The sequence below is a fragment of the Diabrotica undecimpunctata genome, unplaced genomic scaffold (genome assembly GCF_040954645.1).
Source record: "Diabrotica undecimpunctata isolate CICGRU unplaced genomic scaffold, icDiaUnde3 ctg00000568.1, whole genome shotgun sequence".
Taxonomy (NCBI): domain Eukaryota; kingdom Metazoa; phylum Arthropoda; class Insecta; order Coleoptera; family Chrysomelidae; genus Diabrotica; species Diabrotica undecimpunctata.
The window spans coordinates 4,998,073-5,011,303 of NW_027311885.1; the positions used below are offsets into that span (position 1 = coordinate 4,998,073).

The 13,231-nt window shown below is 31.4% G+C and overlaps 1 protein-coding gene across 1 annotated transcript; it reads left to right on the forward strand.

Moving 5' to 3' along the window:
* Window positions 1-238: 238 nt before the first annotated feature.
* Window positions 239-1,432, forward strand: LOC140431110 (uncharacterized). Its single transcript, XM_072519028.1, has one exon. It carries the CDS (start codon window positions 239-241, stop codon window positions 1,430-1,432), a length of 1,194 nt encoding a protein of 397 aa, XP_072375129.1.
* Window positions 1,433-13,231: the final 11,799 nt, after the last annotated feature.

Consider the following 13,231-nt stretch of genomic DNA (forward strand, 5'->3'; position numbering starts at 1 on the left):
CATGGATGTTGACCTCAATTGACCTGGTTTCGTCTCGAATGGACAGGCCTAATTCCGGAAGATTCGAATGGAACCAGTTTTTTATTACTTGGGGTTTATGCCAGCTGGTCGAAAGGTCTCGTATAATCTAAAACATATTAGTGAATAAAAACATGTTTACAGGTTAAAACTATGACTCATATTTTTACGTAACAATATTATGAACGTTTTTTTCCAGATTCAAGAAAAACTTTGAGCTATGTCTGAAAAACAAAAAAACTATACCACTGAAATTCTTCAGCAAGCATTGGATTCAATTCGAGATGGAATGTCGTTTGGAGAAGCATCCAGAGAATTCAAAATTACAAAAAGCACTCTAGTTGATAAAATTCATAACAAATATGAACAAGGTACTACAAGTGGGGCTCACTGTGTCCTGACTGCAGCTGAAGAACAAACCGTAGTAGATTGGATTCTATATTTAGAAACTATTGGTTTTCCTGTAACAAAAAATCAGCTGTTGGGGTGTGTTGCAGAACTAGTTCGCCGTCTAGAACGAGCAAATAAATTTAAACACGGAATTCCAGGTCGTCATTGGTACGAAAATTTCTTCGCCAGGCATCCGGAGCTCTCTCATCGAGTATGCCAGAATCTAACCAAACCTCGGGCAAATATAACAGAAAAAAGTGTAAGAGGTTGGTTTGATAGAGTTTCAGAATATTTAAAAACAAATAATTTAGAGGAAATTCTATCAGACCCAAAAAGAATTTTTAATTGCGACGAATCAGCGTTTTTCCTTTCACCAAAAGAAAAATGTGTAATCGTAAGAAAAGGTTCGAAAAAAGTTTATACCAGAATCGCTAATGACGAGAAAGAATGCCTCACGGTACTTTTAACAATGTCGGCAGAAGGACAAGTTGTGAAACCTACTGTTCTCTTTCCCTATAAAAGAGTACCAGCCAGTATTCATTTGAAAATGCCCCTGGGCTGGGGTATTGGCCATTCTGACTCCGGGTGGATGACTGGAGAATGTTTTTATGAATTCATTACGAATGTATTCTATAAAAAATGGATTGTTGAAAAGAACGTTCCTTTACCTGTTGTGCTTTTTCTAGATGGACATTCTTCACATTTAACGCTCCATCTAACTGAGTTCTGCAAAAGCAAAGGTATTATACTAATTGCTCTTCTGCCCAACTCTACACATATATTGCAACCATTAGATGTTGCTATTTTTAGGCCTCTTAAACTTTCCTGGAAAAACAGGATTCATAATTGGAGTATTGAGAATAATGGCAAAAAACTAAAACGCGAAGATTTTGCAGAGGAACCGGACAAATGTATTAGGGTTAGCGTTACCGAAGATACAGTAAGAAATGGTTTTAGAACTTGTGGATTGTTTCCATATAATCAAAATAACTTTGACTTTAGCAAACTACCTTGCTCAAGTTGAGTCAAAAACGCAAGAAGAAATGGCAGGTGTTTTAAAGAAAAGTCCATTTTTAATTGAAATCGAAAAAAGAATTGACAGACAACTTCTAGAAGAATTTTATAATTGTGGCGATATTTGGAAAGGAAGTCTCTCAAACGAAGGATTGTTCTATTTCTGGAAAAAAGTTAAAAACGAAACACCGAACGTCCAACATGAAAATAATATCCATGACGTAACTCTAGAAGCAAATATGCCAGAATATAATGAGATTTCGAACATCAATTTGGATTTAGATAGTTCTATTTGGGACCAAGAGCAAATCATGCTGGTACAACCTGATGGTACTTTAGTACAGGAAGCAGAATGTGAAAACTCCATTGTTTCGGAAGATACTCTGTTTCCAGTAACTGAAACAAGGGGCCCTCTTTTAGCAACAATTGAGCTTCCATTCTTGGAGCACCATAATACAATACCAGAAGAAAAAACTATTGAAGATAACCTTTCAGAAAAGAAAAAAACTGCACCGGAGACACCCTCGAAAAATATTCCAGTAACTCAAACAAGCGGCTCTCTTTTAGCAACTATTAAGCTTCCATTCTTGGAGCAGCATAATACTACCCCAGAAGAAAACACTATTGATCATGAACCTTCAGAAAAGAAAAAATCTACACCGGAGACGCCCTCGGAAAATATTCCTCCTCTTCTTAAAAATGTTGCAACTCCTTTTAAAAAAGCTTTATTCTGGCCAGAAAAAAATTATATTGAAACAAATAAAAAGGTAGTGAAAAAAATTACTCCTACAGTCGCCACATCGGAAGAATTTGTAGATTACCAACGGAAAATCGATGCCGAAAAGAAAAAAAAAAGAAGAAAAATTATTGGAGAATAAGAAAAGGAAGATGATTTTAAAATCAAATACAAACAAAAAGAAAACAAAAAATGTGGTGAAACAAGAAAAGATAACAAAAAATAAATTTAATATTTCTGAAGGAGAATATGCTGTGATTATTTATGAAGGAGAGTACTTTCCTGGAGTGAGTCTTGGCTTTGACGGTGCGGGATTAAGAGTGAAGACTGTGATAAGAAGTGGTTCACATTGGAAATGGCCTGAGAAAGAGGATATTTTAGCATATTCAGAAAATGAAATATTTTCAAAAATTAATCCTCCAAAACTCGTGAATAAAAGGGGCATCTATGCAATTCCAGAGATGGATGCAATAAAAACTATAATAATAAAAAAATAAAATTATTTCATACCAAAGTTGAATCTATTATACATGCCCAATATATTATGTAATGTAATAATATATTTTTATAAATTTATATTTTTAAAAATATTAAAATCTTCAACTGAGTTTGTTTTTTCAATTAAGCCAGTAGATATGATTAATTTTAAATAAATAAGTTAATATTATGTTGTTATAATTACTTAAATAAGTAGTCCCTAAGCAGGTCGCTGATAAGACTGAAATTTCCGATAATTAGGTGCTTGTGGTCGGTAATAGCAACAAAATCGGTCGGTGATAAGTAAATATTTTTCAGACCGGTCGGTGAAGGGAGCAGTTTAATGAAATTGTACATAATTACTAAAACATTTAAAACAATAATTAAACTTGTATAATATTATTTTTTCTATATTACTAGCTGAATCGGAAAGATTAAAACTTATTTTTAAAAATTATGCAAAGAAAAATAAATATGTATTCTTGTTATTATTGAATCTGCTTATAAGGAAAACCTTAGGTGGTCGGTGAAAGGTACATTTACCTTATCTAGTTTTGATAAAAAATGTCAGCGGGTAACAAAAGTTATAAAATTTGACCAACAAGTAAACGTTTCTCCAAAATCAGAGATACAAAGTAATAATGAAGACCCCCAACCATTCACGTCTAGTTGCATAAATACGGCATCCACTAATATAGACCACATAATTGAGTCGGTAATAGCACAACATAATATGGACTGTATTGATGATGACTCTGAAGCTTCGCCAATAATAAATTTTGAATGGGTGTAATAAATAATGCTTCACTTATCGTCTGGTGTGGTAGATTTATTTAAAAGTTACTAGATACTCATGATTTAGTTTATTAGTTATCTAAGTACAATACTAGATAGTACTCAGTTGACTTTGACTAACTTAGACCGTTCTCTTGATTCTTCATTCTTAACAATATTGATAATAATACCAATAATCCTGTGATTTCCAGCTATTTACCTCACGTGCGCTTGTTGATATATTATTGTTTTTACTTGTTTAACTTGTACACATTATTTAATAAGCTTTTGATTACATTGCAAATTTCAATGTCGTAAACAAATAAGATATTTTGGCAAATGTGTGTTACGTAATTTAAAAGATTACTTAAATCTGATGCTTAATTAAATCCCGTTACATCCCTATCCCTCAGAAGAAAAATTTTCTGAGTGCTGTTCGTTTTCAATCAATTACATGAACTGTTTTTACTCTTCCCTTCCGAAAGAAGAAAATTTCTCGTGTCATCATCAACTGATTAGTGTACATATATACATTCAGTATTTACATATACATATTTATACAATTATATACAAATTTGTGGTACATATTTCCTTATATCTAAATTTTTTTTTTTCAATTTAGTAACCTCGCCTAACCTAACATCAGCATATTATAAAGTTACCATGATTGTTCCCTTGTAATATGCTATTTATTATCCTTTATTATGCCTTAGATTAGCTTAATATTTTACCTACGTTTTTTTTTTAACGTTAAATCATTTAGATTATATTATATATTATATCTTACCCCCTATTATGTGGTTGATTACATATTATATCTTACTCCCTATTATGTGCACATAATATTTACAATAACCTTTACATATTTTAAATAATAAATAAAAATTTATAATAACAAAATCTTATATTAATTCTTGGTACCAAGTAATAGTTCTATTTTCACTTTTCATATACACTATTAATAAGTTTGACATCTTACAATAAAGTTTTGTTGTTTTATTCATTTATTCATTTATCCCTATTTCTTTTGTTTAACTACTACTATACAGTCTAACATTTTTCTTTTTGTTATACACATTTTAAATATATATATTGTACGAACTTAAAACTATATTTACACATTATATTCATTTAAATATATTTTTATATTATTTGCATTCAAAAGTACATGTATATATTACGAGTATATTCATTGACTCATAATTGTAGCAAAGTATTGTTTCCTTAATTATTCTAGCTATAAAATCTGTGCCTTGGTCTGCTATTATTTTTCTGGGTACTCCATACCTCAAGATAAATTTTTCTACCAATGATTTGGCTACTGTTTTGGCTTATTTTATTTTCTATTACATATTCTTCTACGTAGTTGCTTAATTCGCATTGTACGTCAATATATCTGTTTCCATTTTCATCCATGTACATTTTCATGGATTCCTTGTTTATGATTTAGTGCTTATGCCTTTGGCAGTCGTCGCATCTCTTCATATTTCACATATTTCTCAACATTTCTTCGTAATTCGTTCCAGAAATAGTATTAACTTATATTTCTGTATTTAATATATCCTATTTATTCTTCCATATCCTTCCTCTAACATGTGGAAGTCATTAATTATAACTCTTCTTGATCGGCTTATCTTGTACTATATTATGTATTGATTGTATTATGTTTATCTTGTACTATACAAGTTTTTATACTTTCCTTAAAAAAATTATTATTTTTCTCTTCGTATTTCATTAAGAATTGGTTGATTCTTTTTTCATCTCGTTTTATTCTCATTTCATTGTTATCATTTTCTTTATAATCTTCTGCACTCACATTTGTGAGCCAAAATCTCACCAAGTCTCTCCGAAGGTCTTGATATTTCCTCTTGCATCGTAAATAAAATTTATTACATGGCAGGATCGCCATGTAATAAATAATGCTTCACTTATCGTCTCGTATGGTAGATTTATTTAAAAGACACTAGATACTCATGATTTAGTTTATTAGTTATCTAAGTACAATACTAGATAGTACTCAGTTGACTTTGACTAACTTAGACCGTTCTCTTGATTCTTCATTCTTAACAATATTGATAATAATACCAATAATCCTGTGATTTCCAGCTATTTACCTCACGTGCGCTTGTTGATATATTATTGTTTTTACTTGTTTAATTTGTACACATTATTTAATAAGCTTTTGATTACATTGCAAATTTCACTAGGTCAAAGCGCGTTCCAGTTACACCGATATTTTCAATGTCCTAAACAAATAATATATTTTGGCAAATGTGTGTCACGTAATTTAAAAGATTACTTAAATCTGATGCTTAATTAAATCCCGTTACATGGGGCCAGGTAACAGGAAATTATTGGAAAAATATTCCTGTTACTATAAATGATTCAGGAATCAAGACAACTGTTTACAAACAATATGAACCGACTCCATATTTTTTTTTTACAAAATGATGATAAAAGATGAAATTATTCAATTATTTGTTCGGAAACCAATATCTGTGCACATCAACAAAAAGCTAAAAATACCTCTAATCACTCCCGAGTTCAAACTTGGAAAGAAAGCACGGAGAATTAAAATGGAAGCATTTCTAGGATGCCTTATGTGGATGGGATTAGTTCATTTTCCTTCCCTTTCTGCCTACTGGTCAAAAAAAAGTTTGTATCAAAATTCACTAAAACATGTTTTGTCTAGAAACCGCTTTCAAGTTTTGTTAAAAATGTGGCATTTTACGAACAACGAGCTATCTAATATGAACGACAGGCTACATAAAATCGGTCCCTTACTATCAAAGTTACAGGAAACTTTTCAAGCTTCCATAGTACCTGGTGTATATTGTGTTCTAGATGAGACACTTGTTCCTTTTAAAGGAAAGCTAAAGTTTAAGCAATATATCTCAAATAAACGATTTAAATTTGGAATTAAACATTTTAAACTGTGTTTGGAGGGGGGTTGTTTATATGACCCAAAGGTGTACTGTGGAAGGGAAAAAGAGGTTTCAGAAGAGCATTCTGTTCCATCTCAGGTTGTTCTGAACTTAACCAGAGACTTGCTAAACAACGGAAGAACTATTGTAGTGGACAATTATTACACATCAGTAGAATTGGCACATAAAATGCTAGAGAATAATGCCCATATAATTGGAACTCTTCGTAGCAACAGAAAATTAAACCCAAAAACTGTTTTGCAAGCCAAATTAAAACGTGTAGAAGTTATTGCAGAAGAAAGCAATACTGGCGTTTTTGTAGAAAAATGGAAGGACAAGAGGGATGTCCTTATGCTAAACACAAAATTTTTACCGGAAATGGTGGTGGTCAACAGACGTTCAGGTGAATTATTGAAGCCCAAAAGTGTGTTGGAATACAACAAACATAAGGCCTATATTGATTTATCAGATAACTTTATTATTTAAAAACATTTTTTTTGTTACTGTAAAATTGTTTTTTGATCAGATGAAATCATATAATTCAAGATGGTATAAGAACAAGGATCAAACGTTATTGGGTTAATAATAAACTAAGTTAGTATGAATCACGCAAGCAATGGTGTTATTGTTTATTATATCTATCCAGTGAATAGTCGAAAGTATAAACATTATAATTAAACCAATATAGTAATTTAAATACGTCTATTATGAATTTATTTGACTACCTAAGACTACCTGTTGATTACCTAAAAGGCACCTCAACCTACCACCAAACCTATTTAATACCACATACTTCAAATCTTTTATCCTTGCATCTAGAATCATCTTGATCTTTCATTATGTCACTGGCTAACTAAATGTGTTGGAGGGCAAGTTCATAAATGTTGTTCATTCGAATGTTCGAATTCACGACCCAACATCAGACAGGTAGGGGTCTGGCCTATAGTTTCATTCAGGTCCGAGCGGTAGGCCATTAGGAATAAATGAATGTGCTGGTCCCAATCTCTTTGATGTTCGGATACAACTTTGGACAGGTGTTTACCCATCGTTCGGTTCATCCTCTTGACCATTCCATATGATTAAGGATGTAGGGGTGTTATTTTGGTCTTATTGATACCAATCATTTTACAAACGTTTTGGAAGAAGGTTAACTCGAAGTTTCGCCCTTGGTCGGAGTGGATCTCCAACGAAACACCAAATCGTCTGAAGAATTTTTTAACCAGTATCACTGCAATGGTAGCAGTTTTTTGATTTGGTATCGCATAGGCCTTAGTCCATTTCGTAAAATAATCCACAGCTACCTGGATATATTTATTTTCATCATCCGTCTCTGGAAATGGACCTGCAATGTCGTGTACTACGCTTTCCATAAGACTACCAACATAGTGTTTCATGGGTGCCCTCCTTTTACCAACTATACCATTACTGGTTGCACACAGTTCAAATTGTTGGCACCATATTCTTACATCATCTTTACAGTTCACCCAATAGAACTATTCTCAAGCCTTTTGCAGATTCTTTCAAACCATTAAAACCTTATATTTTTTAATAATATAATAAAAACGCCAAAAGGTACATTTTTTCAAACTAATTTGTTTAGAAAAAAATATTACGCAGGAAATTGTTAGAATATGTTTGTATAAGTAATATACATATTTATTAGAAATTATATTAAATTTGCTTCAAAACCTCAGAAAGTGGTTTAATACGGCTACAGTTTTATTATTCCGAATAGATGCAAACAAAGTTAGGATAGCCATGCTGATCGCTAATATCCGGAACGAATAGTCAACGTAAGAAAGAAAAGACTAGCGCACTCTTTCTTTAGGTATCAGCTGAAGCTGTTTCTAAACCAATTGGATGATTCCATCAATCCATCATTTCATTATCCAAAGACACCAGATATGCTTATTATGATCATAGTACTGTAAAGTTGGGCATCGGTATATCGTTTATAATATGTTTATCCTTACAGGAGCGTAATATTCCACTACGGAATACACCAGGCTCATCGCAGAGTAGCAGCTGGAGATTTCTAAGTTGTCCCATGATACTTTTGAATTATATTATCTCTTATTTTTCATTTGGCAGAGATTTTTTTTAACTGTTCTTAAAGAAGAGTTTCTCTTTAAACTTTCGTTAAAGTTTCTTCTGTTGATTCTATAAATTTATGTCTAGAATCAAGTGTTATACCGTTAGCATAACAAAATTAACGAGAACTGGTATGTGGAAGAAAAATATAGAATAAAAGAAAAATGTTGCAAGGACTAAGTGATGTAAAAGCTCATTGTTCAGTTGCCTTTTTTACTTATTTTGTTAAAAATAACAACTTGGAATTTACTGTTATATAGCATGTGCTTGATTGGTCGAGCTGTTGTTTAGCTAGAAATTATTTCTTACACCTTGTACATAAGCTGCTGGGTGAACTATAAACACTACGGATGTTTCTGAAAGACAATTCTGAAAACAAGCCTCGGTATAGGTGGTAAGTGCTAGTACCTGGTCACAGCTATAATTTGATCTACAGCCAGCTTGCTCCGCAGTTAGTTTCTGCAAGATTTTGCTAGAGAATAGGTTATAAATATATTTCTCCTATAAAGGTGTTTAAGGCACTTAAATATCTATATTAAGTGCCTAGAGAACAAAAAGCAAAAACAAAAGTGACTTATAAGCCAAGAAGGAACAAACCAATATAACATTTAATAACTAAGTGTCTAAAAACTTTATTATCTAAAAACTAGATTATGACAAAGAATAGCCACCACCTTTTCAATATTGGTAGAAAAAGACAGATAAAGTAAAATAAGTCATAAACTACTGACTCGATGGTCCAGTAGTATATAAAAAGTATTTACCAAATAAAACTTACCTTAATATTTTCGATACTTAGTTCATTGAAATTTAATTTTAAAACCTTCATTAGTTGCTCAGAGATTGTTTTAGATCCATTCATTTTAATGAAACAGTTTTCATGGGTTCTATTTTTATATTTATCAAAAACTTGCTGGGATAACTTTGAATATTTTCTCGATTTTGTACTTAAGTTATCTATTTGCTCCGCTTGCTTTATTAAGTTACTGTTCTCATTTTTATTTTGGAGTTCTTTAACATACGCAATAACGGACTTAAGTCTTTCTCTTAGTATAAAATCGTTGTTTATTACGTTTTTATCTGCTTTATTTTGTTGAGCTGTATCGCTTTGACCAATATCTATATCAAATTTTAATTCATTTTTGGTACCTAGTTCTTTTGACTTTATTGGGTCGTCGTAAAGCTTGGGTTTTTCTTGATGACTTGATGGAGGAAATCTGATAGCTGGTTTGGGCTTTCTTGGATTCTTTTTATCCTTATCTTCTTTTTTATTTGAAGGAGTTCTTTTCGTATCGACGGTCTTTCCACTTTATTTCCATTTAGAATAATACTTTGACAAGTATCTATATAGGATTTCAATTGATTATTTAGATCCATCATTTTTGGTTTAATAGGATCCAGGTGTAACTTATATTTTTCACGTAAATTGGGCAGCTTCATTTTTGTAATAGGTGATAATTTTCCTGAAAAAACTTTTGCCTCATCATATTGTTTGTTGTGACTTATTTCTTTCTCCACTGATGGTCTTTTTAAAATATTGCTATTATAGTTGAAAGTATTACAGACATCTTTATCATATTTTAAGTTTTTTTGAGGATCTAATTTATTTACCATTATTGAATGTTCATCTAACTTTCGTTTTTCACCAAAATGGGAAAATTTTAGGTTTACGTAAAATATTTTTAATGGTATCATCTTTATGACCAGATGTAGCTTGTGAGTCTGTCTTTATCGAAGGTTTTTTTGTTATATTTTCTGTCACAGTGCCAATTTGGCAAACACCTCCATCAGATATTAATGTCTTATTAGCTTCCAGCTCTTTAATTTTAATTGGATTATCCAACTTTTGTTTTTTCTGTTTATTTAATAAGGACCAATGGTCACAAGAAACTAAATCAGGAAGACTAATCTTAATATTAGGTTTAGGTATTTGTAAAACCTTTTCGGAGATATTCTATTTTGCGATAGATTTTGGTAGTTGTTGTTTCTCCATGGAAGATATTTCTGCATAATTTACAATGTTTGAGGCTTGTACACTATTATCTAGTATTTCGGTGTATAAATCTTTAATTAATGCCTGGCGTACTTAGTTTAGGTCTAAATTTTGGTATTTTAAATATCATTTTACCGTTTTCTAAAATAAAATCTTTGGAGGCCAAAATCTTATTTATTTCATTATCTGTGTTTATTGTGTTTTCATCTTGTTCAGCATTTGTGTTTGGGCATAAAATGTTATGAGTATTATTGTAGATATGCTTTTCTCGATTTGAACTGTCTTTTAGCAAAGCAAGTTCCATATACGAGCTAGGCTTTTGCTTATATTTAGTACAAGTTTGTTTTTCGTTGTTAGAAAAGTCTTCTCCTCTTAGCCTGCCTCTAGAAAATGGCCTTTCCTGAAAATTTAGTTTTCTTGCATCTATGGGCTTATTAATAGCTTTATTTTTTATAAGAATTGTAACAGTTTCTTCACTTATCTGTTTAACAACAAAATATGATTTTTTTTCTGCATTTTCTGCAGTATTACTGTGTTGTTTTAAGTAATCTACTTTTGCATCTTTTTTTAGAATATCATTTAGTAGTAACTTTTGTCTTGTCAACGTTTTTGTAAAATATCTGATTTGTTTCAGTGTCATCTTTCCTACTGGTATTTTCGTAAAAACCGTCTTTTATACATTCAGTTTCTTGTATGTAACCTTTTTCCCTTTGAAAATTATTTAAAAACATTACTTCTCCTTTGTTATCTTCAAGATGATAACTTGTAACCTTATTGACATCAATATATTCTTTAAGAGGCTTAAAATCATTTTCCTTTGATTTTTGGGTGTTATCAATATTAGTAGGAATTTTATTTTCTTTGAGAATTTGATGATATTTTAAATCAGAAGAATTTTTACTGTTTATTTCTATTGGTTTACGTGATCTTATGCCACTGAAATTTTTTGTGTTAATATTTTTATGTGGCAAATTGGAAGCCACATTTGTTGAAAAAGGTTTAATTTGAGCTAGTCTACACACCTTTTTCGTAAATTCCATCTGATCTTTAAAATCTGTAAAGTGTTTAGTTGGAAATGCAATGCTCTGCTGCCTTGCATTTTCTATGACCAATTTAGTAGTATTTTTATTTTTTTCAGTGCTTCTTAACCTTGTTACCTTCTGCGAAGTGCATGCCGACTCTTTAAGGATAACATTACCTTTTATAGGTACTACAAATTTATTGTTTTCTGATTTTCGGACAGCTTGAATTACCTTTGAATCTACAACAAAAATGGTTTCGTTATTAAGATACAGATGATTATGGTACAGATACCAGAAACCAGAAAATGAAACCGTACCAAAAAGGAAGTAAAATTCAAGAAAATGAAGATTTTGGAGATTTAGAGATAAAGGCGTTGTTTTAATTAAATCTAATTCAGTATGTTGCTACTTAAGGTCCGTATAGAGAGGACATTTTAGGGCCAGCAACCCCAAGAGTTTTACGTTGCAATGAAGTAAATCTCTTTAAAACTTTAACATTTATTTAAAACAATTTTTTTTAAAGAACATTTAAAGAGTTTGTACCCATAGGTACATATATTTAGTGGCTTCACTCATTATACCTGGTGCCATTATACCAGCAGCACGGATGATGGAATTGTTATTCCGAAAAGGTTCTGTGAAGTAACCCGAAAGGGTTCTTTTTAAATAAATATGCCTTTTAATAAAATATTTTTTAAATAAAATGTTTGCTTATGTTTAACTTGGACGCAGAAGGCTGGATAATGACGGCGACTGGGCAAATAAAAGCTTAACATAGGTGGACTAACATAATATGATTTAGTAAAATAATTATTGTAGAGAAAATAGAGAGCATTAGAATGATAATATATTATTATCGCAAATTTGTAATAATTTGTGAACAACTAAATATGTTGTGGCCACAAATAAGGATGTGTTATCATCTTTGATGATATTCCAAGGCTTTTTGTTGAATGGTCCTAACTTGGTGAAAAAATACTTATTTTTTTCCTGTTATTAAGTACCACTATTTAAAAGTCATTATTTTTAAACATAAAAGAGATTTCCCGATCACGTTATTTTATGGTGTTATCAATTGGTATATATTTGCGTTTAAAAGTTACATTGTTAAGTATACAAGGTGTGATAAAAGAAGCGGTACGATTGAATATTTCGCCTAATTGGCAACGGATCGAAAAACATTAAAAAAAAGCGTTCAATATTTTTTAAAATTTATGGAATGACACCAAACACGATTCCCCAGATCCACCCCCTGAGGGCTGAGGGTGAGGCAAGGGGCAATTTTGACATCTTGATCAGAAAACATAATCTTTTATTGCAGTTTCGGATTCTACAAAATAAACAAGCTTTATTATTTTTTAACAGCGATAGATGGCGCTGTAATCGCAGAAAAACAAATACACAGTACGAAGTCAGCACAGTATCTGCAATCTAATTGTTAGCGTACTGAATAAATTGGGGGTTTTTATTTAAGATTTCAAAGTTCCACCCACTCCACTCCCAGTGGGTATTAGTAGGGAGTCTTGCTTGATGTCATTCGATAGATTTTTAAAAGGTATTAAATATCTTAATGATGAATGAATGAATTATGAATGAATAAGGTATTAAAAACAACAAGAGCCAACATAAAAAACACTTACACAGTGGTGTGTACAAACTTAAATGTGGCGACTGTCCAAAAACTTACATTGGTCAAACTGGTACAACTTTTAATAAACGAATAGCAGAACATAAAAGACCTTTCAAAAATAGAAAAACAGATTCTACATTACGCACTTCACCTTCTAGATCA

Bases quoted from the DNA above. Each gene is read 5' to 3' on its own strand.
- LOC140431110 (XM_072519028.1), top strand. From the start codon at position 239: ATGTCTGAAAAACAAAAAAACTATACCACTGAAATTCTTCAGCAAGCA.